This window comes from Mobula hypostoma, chromosome 15 (genome assembly GCF_963921235.1).
Source record: "Mobula hypostoma chromosome 15, sMobHyp1.1, whole genome shotgun sequence".
Classification (NCBI taxonomy): domain Eukaryota; kingdom Metazoa; phylum Chordata; class Chondrichthyes; order Myliobatiformes; family Myliobatidae; genus Mobula; species Mobula hypostoma.
In genome coordinates this window covers 55,664,091-55,687,433 of record NC_086111.1, presented here as the reverse complement: position 1 = coordinate 55,687,433, position 23,343 = coordinate 55,664,091, and the positions used below count along the sequence as shown (strand labels likewise).

At 40.5% G+C, this 23,343-nt stretch overlaps 1 protein-coding gene across 4 annotated transcripts in view; it reads right to left on the bottom strand.

The window, feature by feature from the left end:
• LOC134356876 (protein bicaudal D homolog 2-like) overlaps positions 1 to 3,463 on the bottom strand; it is a 53,905-nt gene extending 50,442 nt beyond the window's left edge. For all 4 annotated transcript variants that reach the window (XR_010020453.1, XM_063068099.1, XM_063068100.1 and 1 more), the window contains exon 1: positions 2,846 to 3,463. Coding sequence is in view for 3 of the 4 variants with exons in the window: in XM_063068099.1 (XP_062924169.1) it covers positions 2,846 to 3,085 (240 nt within the window). In the remaining variant the exon portion in view is untranslated. The remainder of the gene's footprint in view (positions 1 to 2,845) is intronic.
• Positions 3,464 to 23,343: the final 19,880 nt, after the last annotated feature.

Sequence of the window (23,343 nt, the reverse complement as noted above, 5' to 3'; positions counted from 1 at the left end):
ACAAAATCATTAGTAAAAATAGAAAGTGCTCTAGAGCTTATCTTGAAGATAAATTCCTTTCAAGCTTTCTGAATCTGGCAAACTCTAACCCATGAAGAAGCTTTGCATGAGTTATCTATTCTCCAACTGAATCATCCTCTTATGCTGAACAATTTTTAAAATCAAGCAAAGTACACAGAGCATCAATCACATAGTTATACACCAAAATACTGGAACGACCAGGCACAAACTAACATTGCAATGATGTACTCCAACACTGAGTTTTATGCTGAAATAATGGGGCTGCAAAGACAATACCTGTATTATTCGTTTTCACAAGTATGTTTAATAAATTTGACCTCCATCTCCATTACAAAATGTTAATATCTGGATATAGAACCCTACTATGAATCTCAGTCTTTACAAGATTAAGCCCTGCCACTCTTCTAATTTATCCGTAAACAAATTGTAATTGTTAATGATAGAAAATCTATGCTGAATACACATCATTGTGATGTAGCATTTGACCCATTCCTCACTTTAATAAGAAAGCCATTTCTAACTTGCCAATTATGAAGAGTTGCCATTTCTTCCAATAGAGCGCTTGGAGCTACAATAACCTCATGCAATTATACAGAGAGAGAACAAAATCACCAATTAATTAAACCAAATCAACTAGTCAGAGGGTTTTGGAAGTGCCATTCCTTTTTAAAAACTGACATTTTATTGACATATTGGCAACCCTGGAGATCCTATAAATGCCACAGACACATCACAAACCATAACTTCTGCTTGATATTCCAACTCTCACCTTTAATAACATTAAATGCTTCTACGTAAAACATGTTAAAAATATTGTTTTCTCTCAAATTATATGTTATTTTGCATTGCAGGTTTCAAATATCAAACATCAATGGCACATTTAGAAACACAAATGTAAAGGCTCCTACAAATGTAAAGGCTCCTATGAATTACGAATCCCCCTGTAACTTTTTTCAAAAGCCAAAAAAAATCCTGCAACTATTAATTAGACCCAGTTGTTTAATCTGCAAATTTTCCTTTTCAGAATTAAAACACTGCAAAGAAGATGTAGCAGAAGCATATTAAGTGAACAAAAGCAAACATTTTTGGGAAGTGAAACAGGCAAGTTGGCGACACCAAAATTGTTAGCAGGCTAATAAACAACACTGTCATTTGTTAAATAATATTTTTTGCCTACAACTTGCAGCCAGGGATGGAAAGGTGTACAGTGCCAGAAAGGAGGGTATCTTAACACACTGACATTTCAAAATATTGAAAAAATCTGAAATTAACAAGGTACAGAGAATGCCAGAAAAGTCAGGGGGTAAGGCAGGAACTGTGAATGGAGAAAAACTCCACAGATGCTGAACTAGGGCTGCAATGTCAGAAATTACAGTGCTCATTATATCCAAGATCCCCCAGACAAAATATTACACTTTTTAAAAGTTTAAAATATTATTGGTTCAGAGATGTTCCATCAAAAATCATCAACTTCTCTCTAAATGACCTACAATGGAAATAGAAGAGACTGCAGATGCTGGAATCTGAAGCAACACACCATTGCTGCTCAATTGGCTGAGATCTACCAGGTTTTGTGCTGCTAACTGACCTATGAAATGTTTTTATTTCAGATGGCCATCTGCAGTATTCTACCTTGAGACTGAAGTCATATTATTTGAAATAAAACAAATTTAAGATCCTCATAATTACTAAATATTAGTGTTGAGGGACTTTGTTAAATAAAATCTATGATTTAAAAAATTATACAACATAATTTCTATGCTGTAGTTTTTCTATCGTTTCTATAAAAAGTTTTGCTTTAACTCTGATCTTTTAGTGCATTTTTAAATATGGCTTTTAAATATGGTTTTCATATATTAAAGCTTTTAAAGCTTCCATTCAAAATGCACAGTTCAAAGGTAATGTTTAAAACTATTCTACAGATTGTCTTATTCAAACCAGTTTTCCCAAGACAAAAATAAATAAGTTCAAAGCAGAACAAAGGCAATACAACTATGAAAGTTATTTCACATCAATATGTTTATCGTAGAATAAAACAGTGCTGTGTTGGCATAATGTTGCAACCAAGTGAGGCTTTAGGTCAGTCCAAACTCATGATTTTCTCGCGGCTTCCTAAATCAAACCAGCATGCTTGAACCTAGAGCCAGAAAGAGAATTCTTGAGTGGAAGTCAAGATGAGTCACTTTATTCAACAACTTCCCAGTGACTAACGCAGAAATGCTACGGAAGAATTGTCCTTCTTCAGAATATATCTATTACAATACGCAGATTGCTATATTCAACGTGAAACGATTTTGTTAAAAATTACGCTTTGAAATTCATCATTGTATGGAGAGAATTAGCACTAAAAATTCCCTACAAAATTGTTTCCTCAGTAAACGGATGTGCTTAGTTTACATTTTGAACATAGGGGAGGGGGTAATGTAGCTATTCATCATCACGGAATGGCAAATATGAGGGTATGCCTCTGGGGAGAGCACTGATGGATCCAAGATTGAGATCAAAGGGATGTAGGAATGAAAGACAAAGCGTAAAAGAAATCCATTCTGCCATTTATCACAGGGCATTCAAAGATGTGATCCCTTACCCCACAAGCCAACAAGCACAAAGTGAAACTATTATTCCTGGCAGTACAGATTATCAAGATAAAGTTTGAATCTGTCAACGGTTAAACGCCCGTTAGCAGTGGGTGGGGATTCGCTCTGGTCAGTTCTCCGTTGACGAATCTGACCATTACATTTTGAATGAATACCTATTTAAAAGCAACCGTTAAAAAAAGTGTGTCAGACTGTGATTTATTCTTTGTTCTTCTCAAGAGCCTCACCTCTCGGAGCTGCTCCAATTCCTGTTTGACCGTCTCGTACTCGCTCTCCAACTCGTCATACTGCTGCTTCAGCGTCTGTTTCTCCTCCAGCACCACCAGCCCGTACTCGGCCGCCTGAATCTTCTCCTGGGTTGTCTCGCTGAGCTCCCGGTTCAGCCTTTCCACCTCAGTGCGCAGAAAATGCTCCCTCTGCATGGTGGTCGTCTCCTCCTCCTCTTCCCCATGCTGCTGCTGCTGCATGGCGCTCACCGGGGACAGCGGGAGGAGGGGGGGGGAACAACCTTGGCCCGATTCGGCCAACGGAGCCGCGAAACTGTCTTTAACCGCGGTTGTGCGACGACCGCCCTCCGCCCGCCACCATGTCTCAGCTGTCCGACCAGCTCAGTGTTCGCTAACGTCAGGCGACGGCGGAGCCCAGGAGGAGGAGACACAACTGGAGGAGGAGGAGAAAGGGGGGAGAGTGGGTGGACGAGGAATGCGCCCCCGACACCTGCCCCTGCGGAACGTTTTACTCGTTGGATGACCGAGCCCAGCTCGGGTTAAAAGGCCGGGCCCGTGACCGTGCCGCCAAACTGTTGCTCGCCGGCCGGGCCGGACCGCACCGCCATAGTGATTGACAGCTCCTTGGCAGCCGCTGACGTCAGCGCCTTGGCTGGAGCGAGGAGCCGCCCGCGCCCGTCGGGCGGTCGCGAGCAGGAGCCGGGGCCGCGCTCTCGGTCAAACAGCTGCTGGGACGCCTCAACGCCGCGGCTCGCCGCGAACGGGCTCTCAAAAATAGCTTTCCAACTATCACTTCTTTAGCACGGGTTACCTTGCCAACTTTAAACACTCCCTTTTCAAATATGTGTCAATAAACTCCGATTTCGTCGCCAATATTGTGGATTTCAAACAATCATGAAATATGGTGGTCGTGGAATTCAGACTCCCACATCTGTGAAATAAACGTATTGTTCAAATAATCAGTGAGACTTTAAAAAACAATAGCCCTCCGCTTGCTTTTTTTTAAAAAAAAGCTTTTTTGTTAATTTACATGTGTAGTCATGGTGATGTGACAAAATGAAGTTCATTGATAGACAATAATTTTTACACAAAGGATCTTGGAAATCTTGAACTTCTTCCCTCCCCCATCGTCTGCCCCAATAAAAATCCTGCTGGTGTTGTATCAAATGAAATTGACAATGCTAAGGACAACTGACGTCTGTTAGTAAATGGAGAAGGAAGCCATTTGGACTATTGTGCGTGTGTGAATTCTTTTGTTGCTCCGTCGGATTTTGCTGATCGCTTCAGCCATATTTTGCTCCAGTAACTCAAATTTTGAAATATTATTGACAAACACATTTGAACACTGTGGCTTTTAACATCAATTTAATCGTTGTTTGTTTCAATAACGAAAATTGGTTAGTAGATAATCGTAGAAATAATGAAGCGGACTTTTCGACTTGACCTTTAATTCCGTTTTTTTTCACAAATGCTGCCTGACCTGCTTTGTTGCCAGCATTTTTGTTTTTATTTCAGATTTCCAACATTGCCAATCAATTACTCCCTCCGCCAAGTTACATGAAGAATTGCACTGTTAAAAGCTGTTGCCCATAATTTTCAAATTAAATCTTAGGATATTAATATACATCAAATTAACATCCACACAGGAAAATGAAGATCATTTGGGGTCGTTTACAGGGCATGATGATCTGTTGGCTATTTCTGAATGTTGACATCCCTATTTTAATATTCTTGAGTGATGTGTTAACAATAATATGATTTTGAGTTTAAAGAGTGTGACGTCATCCTTGCAGACAAGCTTATGCTAGGTGTTTATTTCTGTATCAGAAAATGAATGAGTAAATTTTAAAATAATCTAACAATCTAAAATCAGGCAACACAATACATAAATCAACTTACCCATAATCCTAAGCATTTGAGCTGGAATATTTTAGACAGCACGGTACAGGCCCTTCAGCCCATGATGTTGTGCCAACCTTTTAACCTATTCTGAGATCAAGCTAACACTTCTGTCCTACTGATTAGCAATATTAAAGAAGTCTCCCAATGGGTTCCTGTAATCAACCTAGTTTATTAATTACAGTTATTGCATTGTTCTTACCTTAATAATAAAGTACAAACTTTCTTCCTGGCCCCCCATGAAGATGCAAATCTGCACTGCAGTACATTTCCATATACTGAAAGCAGCCTACTGTTTTGTTTTTCATGAGTTATCAATAGTTGCAATTTCAATAGTTAACCCGGTTAATTAGTCCCAACAAATTCCTATAAAAATTACCTTACAATCAAACTACAAGAGTGCTTACATCAGGAATTCTGCAGATGCTGGAAGTTCAAGCAACACACATCAAAGTTGCTGGTGAACGCAGCAGGCCAGGCAGCATCTGTAGGAAGAGGTGCAGTTGACGTTTCAGGCCGAGACCATGTTACCCTCTGACGGTCAATTGCAAGTATCTGTCCATGCCTTCTTCTTTCAATCTTTTTTTATTGATTTAAAAGAATACAAACCAGAGGAGAGGTTATCTCAAATACATATTTCAATAATAGTACAAACAAAGAAAGGAATCATATATAGTATTAAGCTAATATAAAGAGAGAAAAGAACTACCTCTCCTCTTAACAGTTCACAGAAAAAAGACTCAAGATTTCTTGTTATTGAGAAAAAAAACCACTAAACTAGCCTAAAACAAAAAAAGGGGGACTGGGCAGTCCATTTTGAGGATACAGTTTAAAAAAAGGGGAAAATCCTTCTGATCAAATCTAAAACTTCGCGGAGAGAAAAAAAATTAACTGGAAAAGTAAAAAGAATTAGATCATATGAAAATATTAAATAAAAGGTCACCAAGTTTGCTCAAATTTAAAAGATGTATCAAACGTCCAATTCCTTTTTTTCTCCAAACTTAAACAAGATATAATGAAGGAGAGCCAAAAAAAAACAGTAGAAGGATTAGGATCCTTCCCGTACAATAGAATAGCTCTCCTGTCCATGCCTTAGTGCATTCAGTACTGATTGGATGGGAGTTATGCCTTCTTGAAATGTAGCATTATATTTGTTATTTCTATTTCTCACTTCTTAAGTTTTGCTATAAGACAAGTTAATAAAACTCTCCTTCACAATATCGTATGAAAAATATCCAGAGTGGAAAGTGGAAATCCATATTTCATATCTACAGATTGTGACAAAGGACCGCCAACACAGTTCTGATTAAAGAATTTTGCCTGATAATTAACTCTGTTTCCCTTTAACAGATCCTGACCTGCTGAGTATTTCCAGGAATTTCTCCTTCAATTTGAGTTTGTCAGCATCTGTATTTTCTCAGTTTGCAACTAGATTCAACAAGGCTTTAGCAGTTTCCTTGATTCACCATTGTTGAAATTATCGCTCAGATTGGTGCCTGATATTTCAAGCATTCTTATCAATATAAAATATTTAGATTGGATTCCCTAAAACTATGACATGTAACTATTTGAGACAACCTGTTGATGTTTACTTATTATTTTAATGATACAATCCACTTTTGAATTTTCCCTCCTCCCTACATTTCTATTGTAATCAGTTAGAGATTTGTTCCATAGTATTTTATTCAATGTTACATTTTTATAAAATCTCTAGGCTATAAATTAAATTTTGTCACCTCCAAATACTTAGATGATTCTAACAGTGAAATTTTGTATCACTCCATTTCTTCTAATCATTTCAATCTTCTCATTTTTGCTTATATCTATCAATTGACAGAAATCTGTCATTCAGTGAACTTACAATAAAATAAAATTCAATTTTCAATAAATGTTAGTAAACCAATTTCAATCCGATCAAGATGGCACCTGTATATAACATTCCCTCAGTCGTCATGTTCCAGAAACGGATTGTTTCACTTCTTTTATGTCTGTTTTTCAACTTAAGTGTGTTTCTGAACTGTTAGAGCCTGCAATTTACAGCTTGGAGAGCTATTGAATCATTTGGTGCTTTGCTGTTTCCAAGAAGATTCCGGGAAGCAAGTGCGAGCTCAATTTCAAACCTTTGAGGTACCGAGATGAAGAAACTTTGAGATAGAGCACAAGCCAATGTTCGATTCCATTTCACTATTTAAAGTGTCCATTATTCACCAATTAATGCATCAAGGAATATTGAAACAATGAGATGAATGCAGAAGGCAAGCAAGGGATCACTGCTGACAACCTGCCTTTTGATTTCTGATCGGATCACTCTATTGCCAGAGAAGGGAGTCTGTGAGCAGCCTATCAATATGTGGTGGCTCACTGTGGCCCGGGTGTAGGCCTTTGCGTTTTGTCTCCCTCTTTCAATGATGTTGGGGGATGTTACCGGGGTTCTGCATTTATGGATTTGGACTATGGACTATGAACTTTTTCTATCTTGTGGTTTTTATATTCTGTGTTTTTGCTGTTCTTTCTCAGTTTTTTTGTACGGTTGGAGGGGTTTGGGGAGTAAATGCTCTTGTTGCATTTTGTGCAGGAGGGAGGGTGCTTGGGTTCGATGTTCTTGTTCCGTTTTATGGGAGAGGCTGATGACTGTGTTGCCATTTTTTGTGCGGGGATGTGGGTTTGCTGTTTCTCTTTAAGCTGACTTTCATGGTTTTCTTTGTTTCATGGCTATCTGGAGAAGATAAATCTCAGAGTTGTATATGGCATACATACTTTGATAATAAATAAACCTTTGAATTTTGATCAACTTGAGGGCATAATATCAGCGCTAGTGAAAATGAACAAGGAAATTAGGTTAAAAGTTCAGTCAGTTGAGATGTATTGATCTGGATAAATGAAGACGTACCAGCAGACTTTAGAGACTCAGCAATCACTACCATCTACAAAAGGAAAGGCGATTAATCCAAATGTGGAAACTATCGTGGAATTTCCCTGTTAGCAACAGCAGGAAAGATCCCCACCCGCATCATGAACAACCAGTTCAAGCCTTTACCTGAGAAGATCCTTCCGGAGACACAAGCTGGTTTTAGACCATCATGTGGAGCAATTGACATGATCTTCACAATGCAACAACTACAAGAAAAATGTCGTGATCAACTTCAACCTTTGTACATGGCATTCATCGACCTCATCAAAGCCTTTGACTCGGTATCAAGGGAACTCCTATAGGATGTCCTATCCACCTATGGATGCCCTGAAAAGTACATTCAAATCCTGAGACGACTCCACGATGGCATGCTTGCCAGTTATGGTCAGCAACAGTAACTGTGAGCCTTTTCAAGTTAGATCAGGAGTAAAACAGGATGCGTGATTGCCCCAACTTTGTTCACCATCTTCATTGCAACAATCATCCACATTATTAAGGATGACCTACCCCCAGGAATCAAAATTGTCTACAGAACAGATGGCAGACTTTTCAATCTTGCCTGTCTCAAGTCCAAAACGAAGACATCCACGAGTTCCCTCATCAAGTTCCAATACACAGATGACAACAGTATTGCAGCTCTTTCAGAAAACCACCTACAACAGATTCTGAGTGCCTTCAACTGTGCATACATGAATCTTGGACTTACTATCAGTTCCAAGAAGACTCAGATCATCTATCAACCATCACCAATTGAGACAAATCAGATAGAACCATCAATTCAACTTGGTGAAACAACCTTGGAAAACGTGGACCACTTTCCGTATCTTGGAAGTCACCTCTCCTCCAATGTCAACCTTAATGAAGAGATCCAACATCGTCTTAAATGCGCTGGAACAGCTTTTGGACGTCTCCGAACAAGAGTCTTTCATGATCGTGACATCCGAACAGACACCAAAACGTTAGTGTACAAAGCAGTGGTAATCCCAACGCTCCTGTATGCATCAGAAACCTGGACAACATACCGACGACATCTGAAGGCACTTGAAAAGTTCCATCAATGCTGTCTTCGAAATATCTTAAATATCAGCTGGGAAGATAGAAGAACCAACATCAGTGTGCTAAATGAAGCAAAAACAAGAAGCATTGAAGCCTACGTCATCAAGAACCAACTAAGATGGAGCGATCATGTTGTTCGGATGAAAGATGACAGTCTGCCGAAACAAATCTTCTACTCCCAGCTTAAAGACGGCAAACGTAAAAGAGGCAGACAACAGAAGAGATTCAAAGCCAACATGAAGAAATGTAACATCGACATCAACAATTGGGAACCCAATGCCAAGGACAGGAAACTCCGGCAAGCCATCATCCAAGAAGGAACAGCAACTTTTGAAGCCAACAGATGTGCAGAATTAGAAGAAAAGAGAAGAAAATGGTAAGAGAGGCAGCAACAACCAAAGCCCAATCTGCCATCTGGAACTACCTGTCCTGAATACGGAAGAACTTTCAAAGCCAAGATTGGACTCATAAGCCACTTGAGAGCCCATAAGTAGATCAACAGAATGAAGACCATCATCCTCGACCTCGAGGGATAGCCACGATGACAATTGGCAGACACTTAGGGAGATTTTTCAGAGGATGTGTAATAGATATATTCCAATGAAACAGAAATATTCCAAGGGGAGATGCCAGTGGCTGACTGAAGGTTGCATCAAACAGAAAGACAAAAACATACAAATGTGCAAAGATCGGAAGCTGTTTAGAATACTGGACTGAATTTGAAAAACAGCAACAAATAACTTATGGATTAATAAGGAAGGAGAAAGTAAGCTATGAATTAAAGCTGATGAGAAATATAAAAACAGTAAGAAATTCTACAGATGTTTAATAAAATACCTCCACTCAGAAGGTGGGGAACCTGCAAAATTCTCCATCAGTTAAAAACTGTGGAGGCCAAGTCACTTAACATACAGTGCCTGTCAAAAGTATTCACCCCTTTTGGAAGTTTTCATGTTTTATTGTTTTACAATATTGAATCACAGTGGATTTAATTAGGCATTTTTTGACTCTACAACAGGAAAAGACGCTTCCATATCAAAGTGAAAACAGATCTCTACGAAGTGATCTAAATTATACCAATTTAAAACACAAATTAATTGATTGCATAAGTATTCACCCCCTTTAATATGACACATCAAATCATCACTGGTGTAGCCAATTGGTTTTGGAAGTCACATAACCAGTCAAATGGAGATCACCATGTGCTGTCAAGGTGTTTCAATTGATCGTAGTAAAAGTACAACTGTATCTGGAAGGTCCAACTGCAAGACAAAAGAACACTCCACAAAGAGATTATTGAAAGCATGTCAGGAGACGGATACAAGAAAATTAACAAGTCACTGAATATCCCTCGGAGTAGAGTTAAGTCAATCATCAAGAAATGGAAAGAATATGGCACAGCTGTAAATCTGCCTAGAATCTGTTGAAAAAAAAACTCATCTGAAATATCGGCTAAAGTTTGCAGAAGGCATGTGAGAGACTCTGAAATCAGCTGGAAGTAGGTTCTATGGTCTGATGAAACCAAAATTAAGCTTCTTGGCCATCAGACTAAACACTATGTTTATCAAAAACACACTATCCCTATGTCCCAGTTGTGGCCAAGTCAGAGTCCAGACCTCAATCCAGTTGGGAATTGGTGGCTGGTCTTGAAAAGGGCTGTTCACTCATGATCCCCATGCAATCTGACAGAGCTTGGACGGTTTTGAAAAGAAGATTGGGGAAAAATTGCAATGTCCATGTGTGCAAAGCTGATAGACACCTATCCACAGAGACTCAAGGCTGTCATTGCTGCCAAAGGTGCAGCTACTAAATACTGACTTGAAGGGGATGAATACTTTTGCAATCAATTCTTTTGTATTTTATAATTAACTTAGATCACTCTGTTTTCACTTTGACACGAAAGAGTCTTTTTCTGTTGATCAGTGTCAAAAAAGTCAAATTAAATCCACTGTGATTCAATGTTGTGAAACAATAAAACATAAAAACTTCTGGGGGGGGTGGGATACTTTTTATAGGCACTGTATTTAAAAAGGAAATAGATTTTTAGACAAAAGGGAGACTGAAGATGCTGGAAATCTTGAGCAGCACACATCAAAATGCTGAAGGAACTCAGCAGTTCAGGCGGCATCTATGAAGAGAGATGATCAGTCAGTGTTTCAGACAGACACAACATCAGGATTTGTAGACGGCAAGTGCATCAATGAGTATGGGGAGAAAGGGTGGGGATATAGGGGAAGGGGATCACACTGAGGAGCAAAGCAGTGTAAAGGGACAAGTGTCATATTTCCAAATTATGTATTAGGCCATTTGGCCCATCAAGCTTTGGGAGGCCTATGGACACTCTCATTCCCTCGCCTATTTGATCTGTATTCTTTTACCCACACATTTCCATCAATTCCCTCTGGGTTCTAATATTTATCCATATACTAGGGCGATTTATATAACTGCTCACATGTACTTGGGATGCAGGAAAAAACCTCAGGACCTGAAGGAGACCCACTCCCAAGGTGTGGGCAATTTAACGTTCAAAGTTCAAAATAAATTTATTATCAAAGTACATACAGTGGCATGCAAAAGTTTGGGCACCCCGCTCAAAATTTCTGTTACTGCATATAGCTAAGCAAGTAGAAGATCAACTGATTTCCAAAAGGCATGAAGTTAAGGATGACATATTTCTTTAATATTTTAAGCAAGAAAATTTTTTTTATTTCCATCTTTTACAGTTTCAAAATAACAAAAAAGGAAAAGGGCCCGAAGCAGAAGTTTGGGCACCCTGCATGGCAGTACTTAGTAACACCCCCCTTTGGCAAGTATCACAGCTTGTAAATGCTTTTTGTGGCCAGCTAAGAGTCTTTCAATTCTTGTTTGGGGGATTTTCGCCCATTCTTCCTTGCAAAAGGCTTCTAGTTCTGTGAGATTCTTGGGCTGCCTTGCATGCACTGCTCTTTTGAGGTCTATCCACAGATTCTCGATGATGTTTAGGTCAGGGGACTGAGGGCCATGGCAAAACCTTCAGCTTGCGCCTCTTGAGGTAGTCCATTGTGGATTTTGAGGTGTGTTCATTATACTGTTGTAGAAGCCATCCTCTTTTCATCTTCAGCTTTTTTGCAGACGGTGTGATGTTTGCTTCCAGAATTTGCTGGTATTTAATTGAGTTCATTCTTCCCTCTACTAGTGAAATGTTCCCCCGTGCCGCTGGCTACAACACAAGCCCAAAGCATGATCGATCCACCCCTGTGCTTAACAGTTGGAGAGGTGTTCTTTTCATGAAATTCTGCACCCTTTTTTCTCCAAACATACCTTTGCTCATTGCAGCCAAAAAGTTCTATTTTAACTTCATCAGTCCACAGGACTTGTTTCCAAAATGCATCAGGCTTGTTTAGATGTTCCTTTGAACCTTTTGAATAGAACTTTTTGAAATTTGAACTACAAAAATTTTCATAAATTTGTAAACCACAATTGACTTGCACTTAGTTTTCTGTGTTTCAGTGAGATAATATTCTATGTTTTAATCCTGTGTTTTAGTAAATATCTGTGATTTCTGAAAACATTCAAATGTATATTGTTATTCACTTTCCCTGGCTATCATTGCTTAAAAAAGGTCAAACCGTATTCATCTTCACAAAATGTCAAACTATTTATTGCATTCTTGCACAATTAAATAAAATACTGATAATTCTAGTCCAAGATGCTACAGGTATTTAAACAATGGAAACATACTACCTTAAGCTTGTTCTGTGAGATAAGAGAATTTTCCACATGTAAATGTGAAAACTCCAATAAAATCTGTGGGCAAGTGAAAGTATGTAGAGCCTTGCAATAAAATTTAATTTGTTTTAAGATAAATTTGTTAATATGCTGGAATAAAGTAAACTCTCAAAATGTTTACAAAGTTTATTCCATAATGTTTAATGTGATAGATATCTGCCAATATATTTAATTAATAATTTAGCTTGTTAATCCATCCTGAGCTCACCAATGTTCTTGTGTTTCAACTGTGCGGAAGATTCTTGTAATGCAGGACCATGATTGATTGTCTTCCCAGAGTAAAGTTGCCTTATCAGCTAAACTGCTCCTTTTCCCTACCCCACCCTTATGGAGCAATTAACCACATTGCAAATTTTCATTGAATAACTCTCACGCAAGCTGACAAATGTCACCTAATTAAACGTGTTTAAACATGACTAGGTTAAAGCTGGTCAGCTTTCGCTATGATCTCCACCTCATACATTGGGTGGCGGTCTATTGTTTAATACTAAAAAAACAGAAAATACTGGAAATATTCAGCCAACATCTGAGAAGGAAGAAATCAGATTGATGACCTGTAATCTGAATATTCTGATGAAATTTTGTGAACAGTTCAAGCCAATTAATGCTGATTAAAACCAAACTTGCTCTTTTCTAAAGGTGAGCATTTGCCACTGATAGTGGAAGTCATTCTGCAGGATTTTGAAGCTTGCTAGAAGAGATGACAAACATGGATTAAAATGGAAGCATTAGTTTTCTGAAATGGTTCTGGAGTTCTTGATCAATGTGGTGGACAGAATTAGATAGATCCCCCTTCCACTTGAAGCCAGGAAGGCCTTCATACAGACAATCAGATGGCATGGGAAAATTGTAGCAAAAAAGGTCAAATATAAGACTCAAGTCCCAAGGACATAGGAATTTCTTTAGCCAGAAGGTGATAAATTTGTGGAATTCATTGCCACAGATGGCTGTGGAGGCCAGGTCATTGGATATACTTAAAGCAGTGGTTGATAGGTTCTTGATTAGTAAGTGAGTTGAAGATTATGGGGAGAAGGCAGGACAATGGGGTTGAGATGGATAATAAATCAGCCGTGGTGGAATGGCAGAGCAGACTCAATGGTCTAATGGTGTAATTCTGCTCCTAAGTCTTATGGTCTTATGGACATGGACATCAGATACACTAAAAAAGTACACGAGCAACTCACAAGTGCCTAAGTATGGGTACTTTAGAAGCTCACTTCACGACTACTGAACTTTCAATCAAAGATAAAAGTAACAGTTCAGGACATAATTTGAATTCAAATAAATACTAAACATTAACGGATACAATTTTATATACTTCAATTGCATTTAATGTTTTTTTTATTAATTGTCAAGTTTCCTGGGAGTAAAAATATCTCTGTTTGTTTGTTTAGACAGCCATCGATCCCTGGGGATCGTGGGTTTGCGCCTCTGGTGGACTGTGTCATCTCCAGGACGCAAGCCTGGGCGGGAAGATTTGAAGAACCGGCTGTTGCCCACGCAGCGTGTTTCCCCTCTCCACATCACTGATGTGGTCCAAGGGAAGAGCAAGCTTCGATACAGCTTGGCACCAGTGTCGTCGCAGTGGTTGCCAGAGTGAAGTTGCAAACAACATCAAACTGCCTTAGGAACCCTGGCTCCAGATTTCTTCCTCAGGGTTTACTCCCAAAGCCTTTCCCATGGGTGTATATGGCCGCAAGGCAGCGGAGGTTTAAGATCAGATGCAGGGTGCCATCCAAGGCTGACGAGCCCCACCTGCCAAAAGCGACTGGTTTGTGAGGCTGGGCCTAGCAGCTAAGCCACACATGAAGGCCAAGAGTTGGACTTGGTTGTCAGAGGCTGTTAGAGACGCACGCTATTTGGAACACTTTATAGGTAGTGGGAGCTTATCCCCACTACCACCCCAGCTATGACAACCTTAGGATCCCTTATCAGTAGCAGTGTAACTTATACAAATGCAGTCCTTCACGTCTTTCTCCACAGAAGTGAATTCAGAAAATCCCGAGTGGGAGATGACCTTTAGTCTTTTTATTGAGAAAGATCAGAATTAACAATATGCAGGAATAGTCGTAAATGTCCAAAGCATTTGAAAGAAAGCACTGTTTGTATTTAAAATCAGATTTCAGTAATGACATAATCACACATGATATCATTAGAGTGAAGCTGTAGCTTTTCAGTGTGTTTTTATTATCTTTACTGATCTCCATATAACCGCATCCGAATGGATGATGTTATTAAAGCAATGTCATCATAATGAGAATGAATGTGAAATTTTTCTCACAGTCTCAAATAGCTCTTTTCTATTAGAAATAGAATGTTAAATGTTAAAATACAGATAGGAGGGTGATTGCCAGGAGGGGCAGGTGGGAAATGTAGGATACCCCTGTGGCTATTCCCCACTCTAATAAATATAAAACGTTGTATAGTGTTGTCTGCAACAGCCTCTCAGATGAAAGCAGCAGAAGCCAAATCACTATGACTGGTTCTGTGGTGCTGCACAGCAGCTCAAAGACTGGATGAGCACCAGTGACAGGAATAGTCAGGGGCCAGACAGGCAGCTCCGTGGCCTTGAGTGTGACTCCTTTCGTCACCAAGCAAGCACAGAATCATTCTGAAAGGAGAGCGCAGCCATAAGTCACGGTCCATATTGGCATAAACAACAGAGCTAAGGAGAAACATGTCCCGCAAAGGGAATTTAGGAAGGTGGCTAGAAAGTTTGAAAGGCAGAACCTCTCGAGTCGTAAGGTGAGATGGAACAGCTAAATGTGTGGCTAAGGAACTGGTGCAGAGGCACGGGCTTCAGATATTTGGATATTTCTTCCAGGGTAGAGGTAACCTGTACAAGAGGACAGGTTGCAATTAAGCTGGAGGGAAACCGATGTTCTGGTAGGGAGATCTGCCCGTGCTACTCCAGATGGTGTAAACTAGTGAAGTAAGGGATTCGGACCGAAGATGATGGTGTATCAGGAGGGGTGCAAGGAGCATATGGAGTAAATCGAGCAGGTAAGTCTAGTGGGCAAAGCAGCCAGAGATGGGCCAGTGAGTATAAGGTAGCTAGTAGGTTCAACTGCAGTCACTTTAATGCAAGAAGCCTTGCAGGTAACTGGGGTGAGCTGGGAGAGTGGATCAGCATATGGGGATTATTGTAGTGTATTTAATATTTCAGTAATATGTGAATAATATTGTAAATGCATTCTTTGTGTACATAATTCATTACAGGTTATATGTTAGAAGTATGTGAATGCCATATGCCACTAAGTCATCTGTGAGTGCCTCACTGAAGTAAAACTAAACCAAGTACTTGAGTATCCCTGGGTTCCCACGATTTTCTTTCAATTAGTTCCTGGAGTTACAAAACAAAGATGATATTGTGGCAGTTTTGGACTGGGTGGGGCAGGGGTGACTCAGTTGTAAAAGGGGAGGAGGGGTCCTGAGGTGTCACACTGCTAATTACTCTTCATGTTAAAAAACATCCTCTAAAGTCCCTTTTAACACTACTCTCTGACACCTTAAACCTTTTCTCTCTGGTTTTTGGAACCCCTTCCAAGGGAATATGATTTTGATTATCAATGTTTCTTATAATTTTCTATCAGCTCTATCTCCTTTGCTGTAAGTCTGATATCCTGGAGGGGTCGGGAAAGGGCTCTATCGATAAAATTTAGAAATAAGAAAGGGGCATTCACTTTGATAGGATTCTAACTTAGGCCTTCAGACGGTTGGAGAGACCTGGAAGACCAGGTATGTAGATAAAATATGTTTCCAAGTCATGAACCATCCTGACTTGGAAACATATCACCATTTCTTCATCGTCGCTGGGTCAAAACCATGGAATTCCCACCGTAACAGCACTGTGGGTGTACCTACACCTCAGGGACTGCAGCGGTTCAAGAAGGCAGCTCATCACCTCCTTCTCAAGTGAGGGATGAGCAATAAATGCTGGCTTAACTCGCAACATCCACATCCTGTAAATGAATAATTTTTTTAAAAAGAGTGGATAAACAACATAATTGTATCAGTGGGTGATTTTAACTTTCCAGTGTTGACTAGGATCAAGAAGAGGCTTAGATGAGGTGGAATGTGCTAAATGCATCCAGGACACTTTTTAAAGCAGTTCGTAGAGAGTTCTACTTGGGAGGGAGCAGTACTCAACCTCAATTTAGGGAATGGGGATGTTCTGTGGAGGAACCATTTGCAAACAGTGGTCACAATCCAGTAGGCTTAAAGGGGGTCATGGAAAAGGACAAGAGTTAAAGTCTTATCTGTTTCCACGACTACCTTAAAGCTTACTTTACTTGAGGAGGGCTGACTTCAATAGTGTAAGACAAGACCTGGCAAAAGTAGATTGGGAATGGTATTGACATTCTCAGATATACAGCAGTGTCTAGATGAGTTAGTTATATTACTGTTGAGTAGTATTTGTACATCCTGCAACAAATAATAGGCAAAGAAGCTGCAAATGAAAGTGCAGAAAAATAGATACATATTTATTGCAAAACAAAATATTGTTTAGATTGCCAGGATTAGTACTGATGATAATGTAGATAATTTGGTTTTAAATTGTGCTTATACCAGTCATTGGTGAAGTAAAAAAATGAGATTTATTAAAAGTATACATGGGGGTTTTAAAAGAAAACAAGCCAAATGGGGGAAGAAAATTAAATTATCTAGAGGCTAGGCAGGTAATTTTGAAAGAAAATTGAGTTTAGCTTGGATTTTCATATGCTATGTTGCTTTTTAAAGGTCATTTTAATGTAACCAGCAGATGACCTGCAATATAAACTGTGAAGGAAATCTCCATCGACACTGCAATTTCTCTCCCCTTTAGCAAGTATGATAAGCCAACCAGATGTGTGTCTCCATTAAATGGGAAGGGATAATAGAATTGCGATGACTTTTCATAATCTGTGAATACCAAATAGGATAAAATAATTCTTAGTCATAGAAACACACAGCACAGAAACAGGCCTTTTAGCACTTTAACTCCAGCCAATGTTATTGACCATCTGCACGTATCCTATCTGCCTTCATGAGGTCCATACTTTATCCATGCCTTGTCTGTTCAAATGCTTGGCTAAATCACTCCTAAACAGAGTGATTGCATCTCATTCCCACAGACCCCTGTCGTAGTGTGTTCCAGATATCAATTACTCTCTATGTGAATAAACTTCCCACTTTGAAGTCCCTTTTAAACTTTCTATCTGACATCTTAAACTTATACACTCTGGTTTTTGGAATCCTCACCAAGGGAAAAAGATTCTGATTATTAATCCTTTCTATGCATTTTATAATGGTCTATGCCTCTGTCAGGCCACCTTTCACTCTTCTTGTCAGGACACTGGAGCAGGGATCTAATCGCAGACCCAGAACTGTGCACACAGTGATAGTAATTGAGTAACAAATCCCAAGGTGCAAACAAAGTCAGCGTCAAAGTTCAGGCAGAGATCAAAACATCCAGAGAAATCCAAAAACCAGAATCAGGCAGAGTCAATATTCAGATGGACAGAGTACAGATACAAATGCTAGAAAGGCTTAGGAAAATTCACTAACACAATCTGGCAACAAACAGGTGAAAACACAGGCCTGAAATACACTGGGCAATAACCAGAGAGGCAGATGATAGGTGGAGCACAATGAGACACAGGTGGCAGCAATACAGGTAATAATGAGGAGCAGATGAGAGATGGAGTACTCAGTAATACAGGGGCCGGAGTAGAGCAGGAGCGGGGACAGGAGCACATGGCAATACAAAACCACAGACTGACAGCTAGGGGAAAACATACAAAAAGACAGAGTTCAACTGGAGGTACTGACACTCCTTTACTCCAAGGTAAACAAGTCCAGATTGTCCCACCTCTCCCCAGAACTAAAGTGCTTTGATCAACACAACACGAGGAAATCTGCAGATGCTGGAAATTCAAGCAACACACATCAAAGTTGCTGGTGAACGCAGCAGGCCAGGCAGCATGCTGCGTTCACCAGCAACTTTTATGTGTGTTGATCAATACATCTTGGTGAAATTCCTCTGCACTCTCTCCACTTCAACCACATCCTTTTTATAGTGTGGCAATGCGATTTAAATGTGTCCTAACCAGTGTTTTGCAAAGTTGCAATATAATGTTCTAGGTTCTATGCCCCAACCAATGAAGGCAAGTATGCCATGTGACTTCTTCACCGGCTTCCTGCATTGCTGCTTTCAGGGATATATGTACTTGAACCTCAAGATCTCTCTATTCATTAACATCTCTTAGTGCCCAGTCAATTGCTTTATATGTCTCACCGAGGGCTCGTTGATCTACTGGCATCCTACCAGAAGGCGAAGCCATGAAAAGCCTCTGGTCTGAAAGACGTACATGCTGATTACTAAAGATCTGTACGTACAACCTGGATGAGATATTCAATGACTCACTTCTGCGATATGAGGTACCAACCAGCTTCAAAAAGGCACCTATTGTATTACTGCTGCCAGCCAGAGTTTCTTTGGACTATGGGAGGAAACTGGAGCACAAGGAGAAAACGCACGCGTCCACAGGAAGGACATGCAAACTCCCTACAGACAGTGGCAGAGTTGAACTTTGAACTCTGGAATGCCTTGAGCTGTAATAGCATCATGCTAACTGCTAAGTTACCGTGTACAAGCTCAAGATTGGTGACGTAATGGAATTGCCAGAACCTAAATGATCCAAATGAATCTGCCAGCAAACTTAATAAAATGCTGCTAGAAACATGGCCAGCAACAACTATTTCAGTGTCCAATCCATATGCCAACTTTTTTTTCTAGGAAAGTTCAAAAGTTGAACATGATCAATGTCCTGTAATGTCCTCTCTTTGAAAGCTGTCTTGGAATATGATGTTTACCAATCTTGTTTTCACTCCAACATAGTGTCATAGACACAGCACAGACACAGGCCTTTCAGCCCAGTGGGCCTACGCCAACCAACGTGGCCCATCCAAGCTAGTCGCATTTGTAACCTTCTGAAACTTTCTAACCCATGTACCTGTCCAATTGTCTCTTCGAAGTTGTTACTGTACCCGCATCAACCACTTCCTCTGGGCTCATTCCACATACGTATCACCCTTTGTGTGAAAAGTTGCATAGAAATGCTTCATCTGGTAATTTAATCACTCTTGTCATTGTACCGTATTGTACCCTGAAGTGTTTCAGATTTTCCAACAGTGAGACAACGGCGGAGTTACAGAGAGTAACGCTCTTTGCCCTGACCACTGCCTTTTCCACAAAAAAAAGCCCAAAATCAGGAGGCCACATTCAGAGGACAAACCACAAGTGAGCAGCGCACTGATGATGTTTCCTTGTATGGTTGGAAAACGTTTTCAAATGGATTGTCAAAATCAGAGAACAACTCAACCCAAATAGATCACATTGCGTTAACAGTTTACAGCCCAAACTTTCATTTATCATATATGACAAGTGCTGACTTCTTCCCATTCTCACAGGTGAATGGAATGCAGTACAGATAAACACAGTCAGACAAGTCCAGCAAGTTAGCATACAAATGAATCATGTCCCTTTGAAGATCATTCAGATAAATCTCATCTTAATTAACCCCACTTCAACCATTTGCTTTAGTTTCTTCTTCTGCATTGTGTTTCTCAGGATCAAGCAAGAAGTATTTCTAGAACAAATGGAAACTGCCAGGTTGCATTCTCTCGTTTTGTTTCTTTGCTTTAGATTCCAGCATCTGCAGACTCTCGTGTCTTCTCTGGAGTTATTTCTATTCCAGTTGTCTGGGTTTTCAGAAAGTTGAAGGAGCCAATGTTTGTCCCAGGAGCAAGGGTGGTTGGGAAAGTAGATCTGAGGTGGCATGGTCCATCATGATGGTTCTGGTTACTCCTGGAGAAGGAATTCAAAGTAGATATTAACAACATGAATGCTCCTTCTCTTTTCTGAGTAAACATGAACAGGAATTCCCATGATGTAGTGGACATGCTGTAATTTTTTAAGGCTTTCGGAACAAAATCACAATTTACCACACAATGCTCTATTTGCCACATTCCCCCCCCCCCCCCACTTTCATTTAATCTATTTCCATTTCTGGTCTCCTTAAGTCCTCTCCACAACTTGCCTCTCTCTCTCTCTCTCTCTGGCCTCCTCAACATAAGCAAGACCAGGCGCTGACTAAGCGACTGCACTGTGGAACATCTGCGCTCTCTCTGCAATGAAATCCGGGTTGTGTGCCATTTCAGCTCCCTCCCCCGCACCCAGACCCACACTGACTTACTGTCATTGACCTTCTCCACTGACAGGGCAAAACCTCACGTTCCTGATGCCTTTCCCCCCACAAATACTGCTTGATCCACTGTGTTGCCCAACAGGTTGTTTGTAACACCTCATATTCAGCCAGGGTGGTATGCACCTCAATGGTATAAACACTGATATATCCAATCACAGTTTACCCTTACCTCTTTTTAGAACATAGGAAATAGAAATCTACAACACATTGCAGGCCTTTCGGCCCATAATGTTGTGCCGACCACGTAACCTCTCTAGAAACTGCCTAGAATTTCCCTACTGCATAGCTCTCTATTTTCCTAAGCTCCATGTACTTATCTAAGCGTCTCTTAAAGAACCTGTTGTATTCACCTCTACCAGCGTCACTGGCAGCGCATTCCACGCACCCACCACTCTCTGTGTGAAAAACTTAACTCTGACATCTCTGACTTGTGCCTACTTCCAAGCACCTTAAAACTATGCCCCCTCGTGTTAGCCATTTCAGCCCTGGGCACAAAGCCATCCACACGATCAATGCCTCTCAACATCTTATGCGCTTCTGTCAGGTCACCTCTCATCCTCCATCGCTCCAAGGAGAAAAGACCAACTTCACTCCACCTATTATCATAAGACATGCTCTCCAATCCAGGCAACATCCTTGTAAATCTCTTCTGCATTCTCTCTATGGTATCCACATCCTTTCTGTAGCGAGGTGACCAGAACTGAACATCTTTCAGTTCTCTCTCTCTCTTTTCCCCCTCTCCCCCTCTCCTTCACTTCCCTTCCAATGGCTCCCATCATTTCCTTCCTTCCTTATCAGATTCCAGCACTGGTAGCAACAGAATCCAGCTTCATCCTCCCCCTCCCCCCACCTGTCTCTATCCATCATCCCTCGATCCATCAATCACCTACTGGTCCCTGTCTTACCCCTCCCCTTTCCTCTTTATAGTGGCTATCTTCCCTCTCCACTCTCAGCCACATTAGAGTCATAAAATAGTACAGCAGGAAAACAGGGCCTTTGGCCCATTTAGTCCATGTCAAAAGCATTTAAACTGCCTACTCCCATCGACCTGCACCAGGTCCATAGACCTCTATACCCCCATTATCCACGTACCTATCCAAACTTAGCTTAAACATTGAAATTGAGCTCGTAAGCACCACTTGTGCTGGCAGCACATTCCACACTTTTACAACCCTCTGAGTGAAAAAGTTTCCCTTCATTTTTCCCTTAAACTTTTCACCTTTCACCCCTAGTTGTAGTCCCACCCAACCTCAGCAGAAAAAGCCTGCTTGCATTCACTCTATCGATACTCATAATTTTGTATACCTCTATCAAATCTCCTCTCAATCTTTTATGTTCTAAGGAATACAGTCCCAACCTATTCAATCTTTCTTTATAACTCAGGTCCTCCAGATCTGGAAACACTTTTCTCTGTACTCTTTCAACCGTACATTTTTCCAGCAGGTAGGTGACCAAAACTGCACACGATACTCCAAATTAGGCCTCACCAACATCTTTTACAACTTCAACATAACATCCCAGCTCCTGTACCCAATACTTTGATTTATGAAGGCCAATGTGCCAAAAGTTTTCTTTACGACCTTATCTAACTGTGAGGCTACTTTCAATAAATTATGGACCTGTATGCTACCACACTCCTCTGTGCCCTAGCCTTCACTGTGTCAGTCCCACCTTGGTTGGTCCTACTGAAGTGCAATACCTCGCACTCATCTGCATTAAATTCCATCTGCCATTTTTCTGCCATTTTTTCCAACTGATGCAGATCCCTCTAAAAGCTATGATAGCCTTCCTCACTATCACCCCCAATCTTGGTGATGTCTGCAAATTTGCTGATCCAGTTAATCACATTATCATCCAGATCATTGGTATAAATGATAAACAACAACAGACACAGCACCAATCCCTCGGGCACACCACTAGTCACAGGCTTCCAGCCAGAAAGGCAACCATCTACTACCACTCCCTGGCTTCTCCCACAATGCCTATTCCAATTTACCACCTCATCTTCAATGCCAAGCGACTGAACATTCTTGACCAACCTCCCATGTGAGACCTTGTCAAATGCCTTGCTAAAGCACAGGTAGACCACATCCATTACCTTGCCTTCATCCACTTTCCTGGTAACTCCTTCAAAAAACTCCATAAGATTGGTTGGACATGATCTACCACGCACGAAGCTATGCTGACTATCCTTAATCAGACCATATCTTTCCAAATACTCACTGGCCGATAATTTCCTGGTTAATGTTTTGAGCACTCCTTAAACAGCAGAAAAGCATAGGCCTCTGGTACCTCACCTGTGGCTAAGGGTGTTTGAGATATCTCTGTTAGGACCCTGGCAATTTCTGGACTTACTTCCCACTGGGCCCGTGGAAACCACCTTGTCAGTCCCTGGGGATTTATCCACCCTCATTTGCCTCATGATAGCAAACACTTCCTCCTCATAATCTGTACAGGGACAATAAAGCTGATGCTGCTTTGTCTCACTTCTATAGACTCTGTGTCTGTCTCCTTAGTAAATACAGATGCAAAAAAAAATTTAGGATCTTCCCCATCTGTTTTGGCTCCTTATACGATCAGAATTCTGATCTTCCGCAGGACCAATTTTTGTCCCT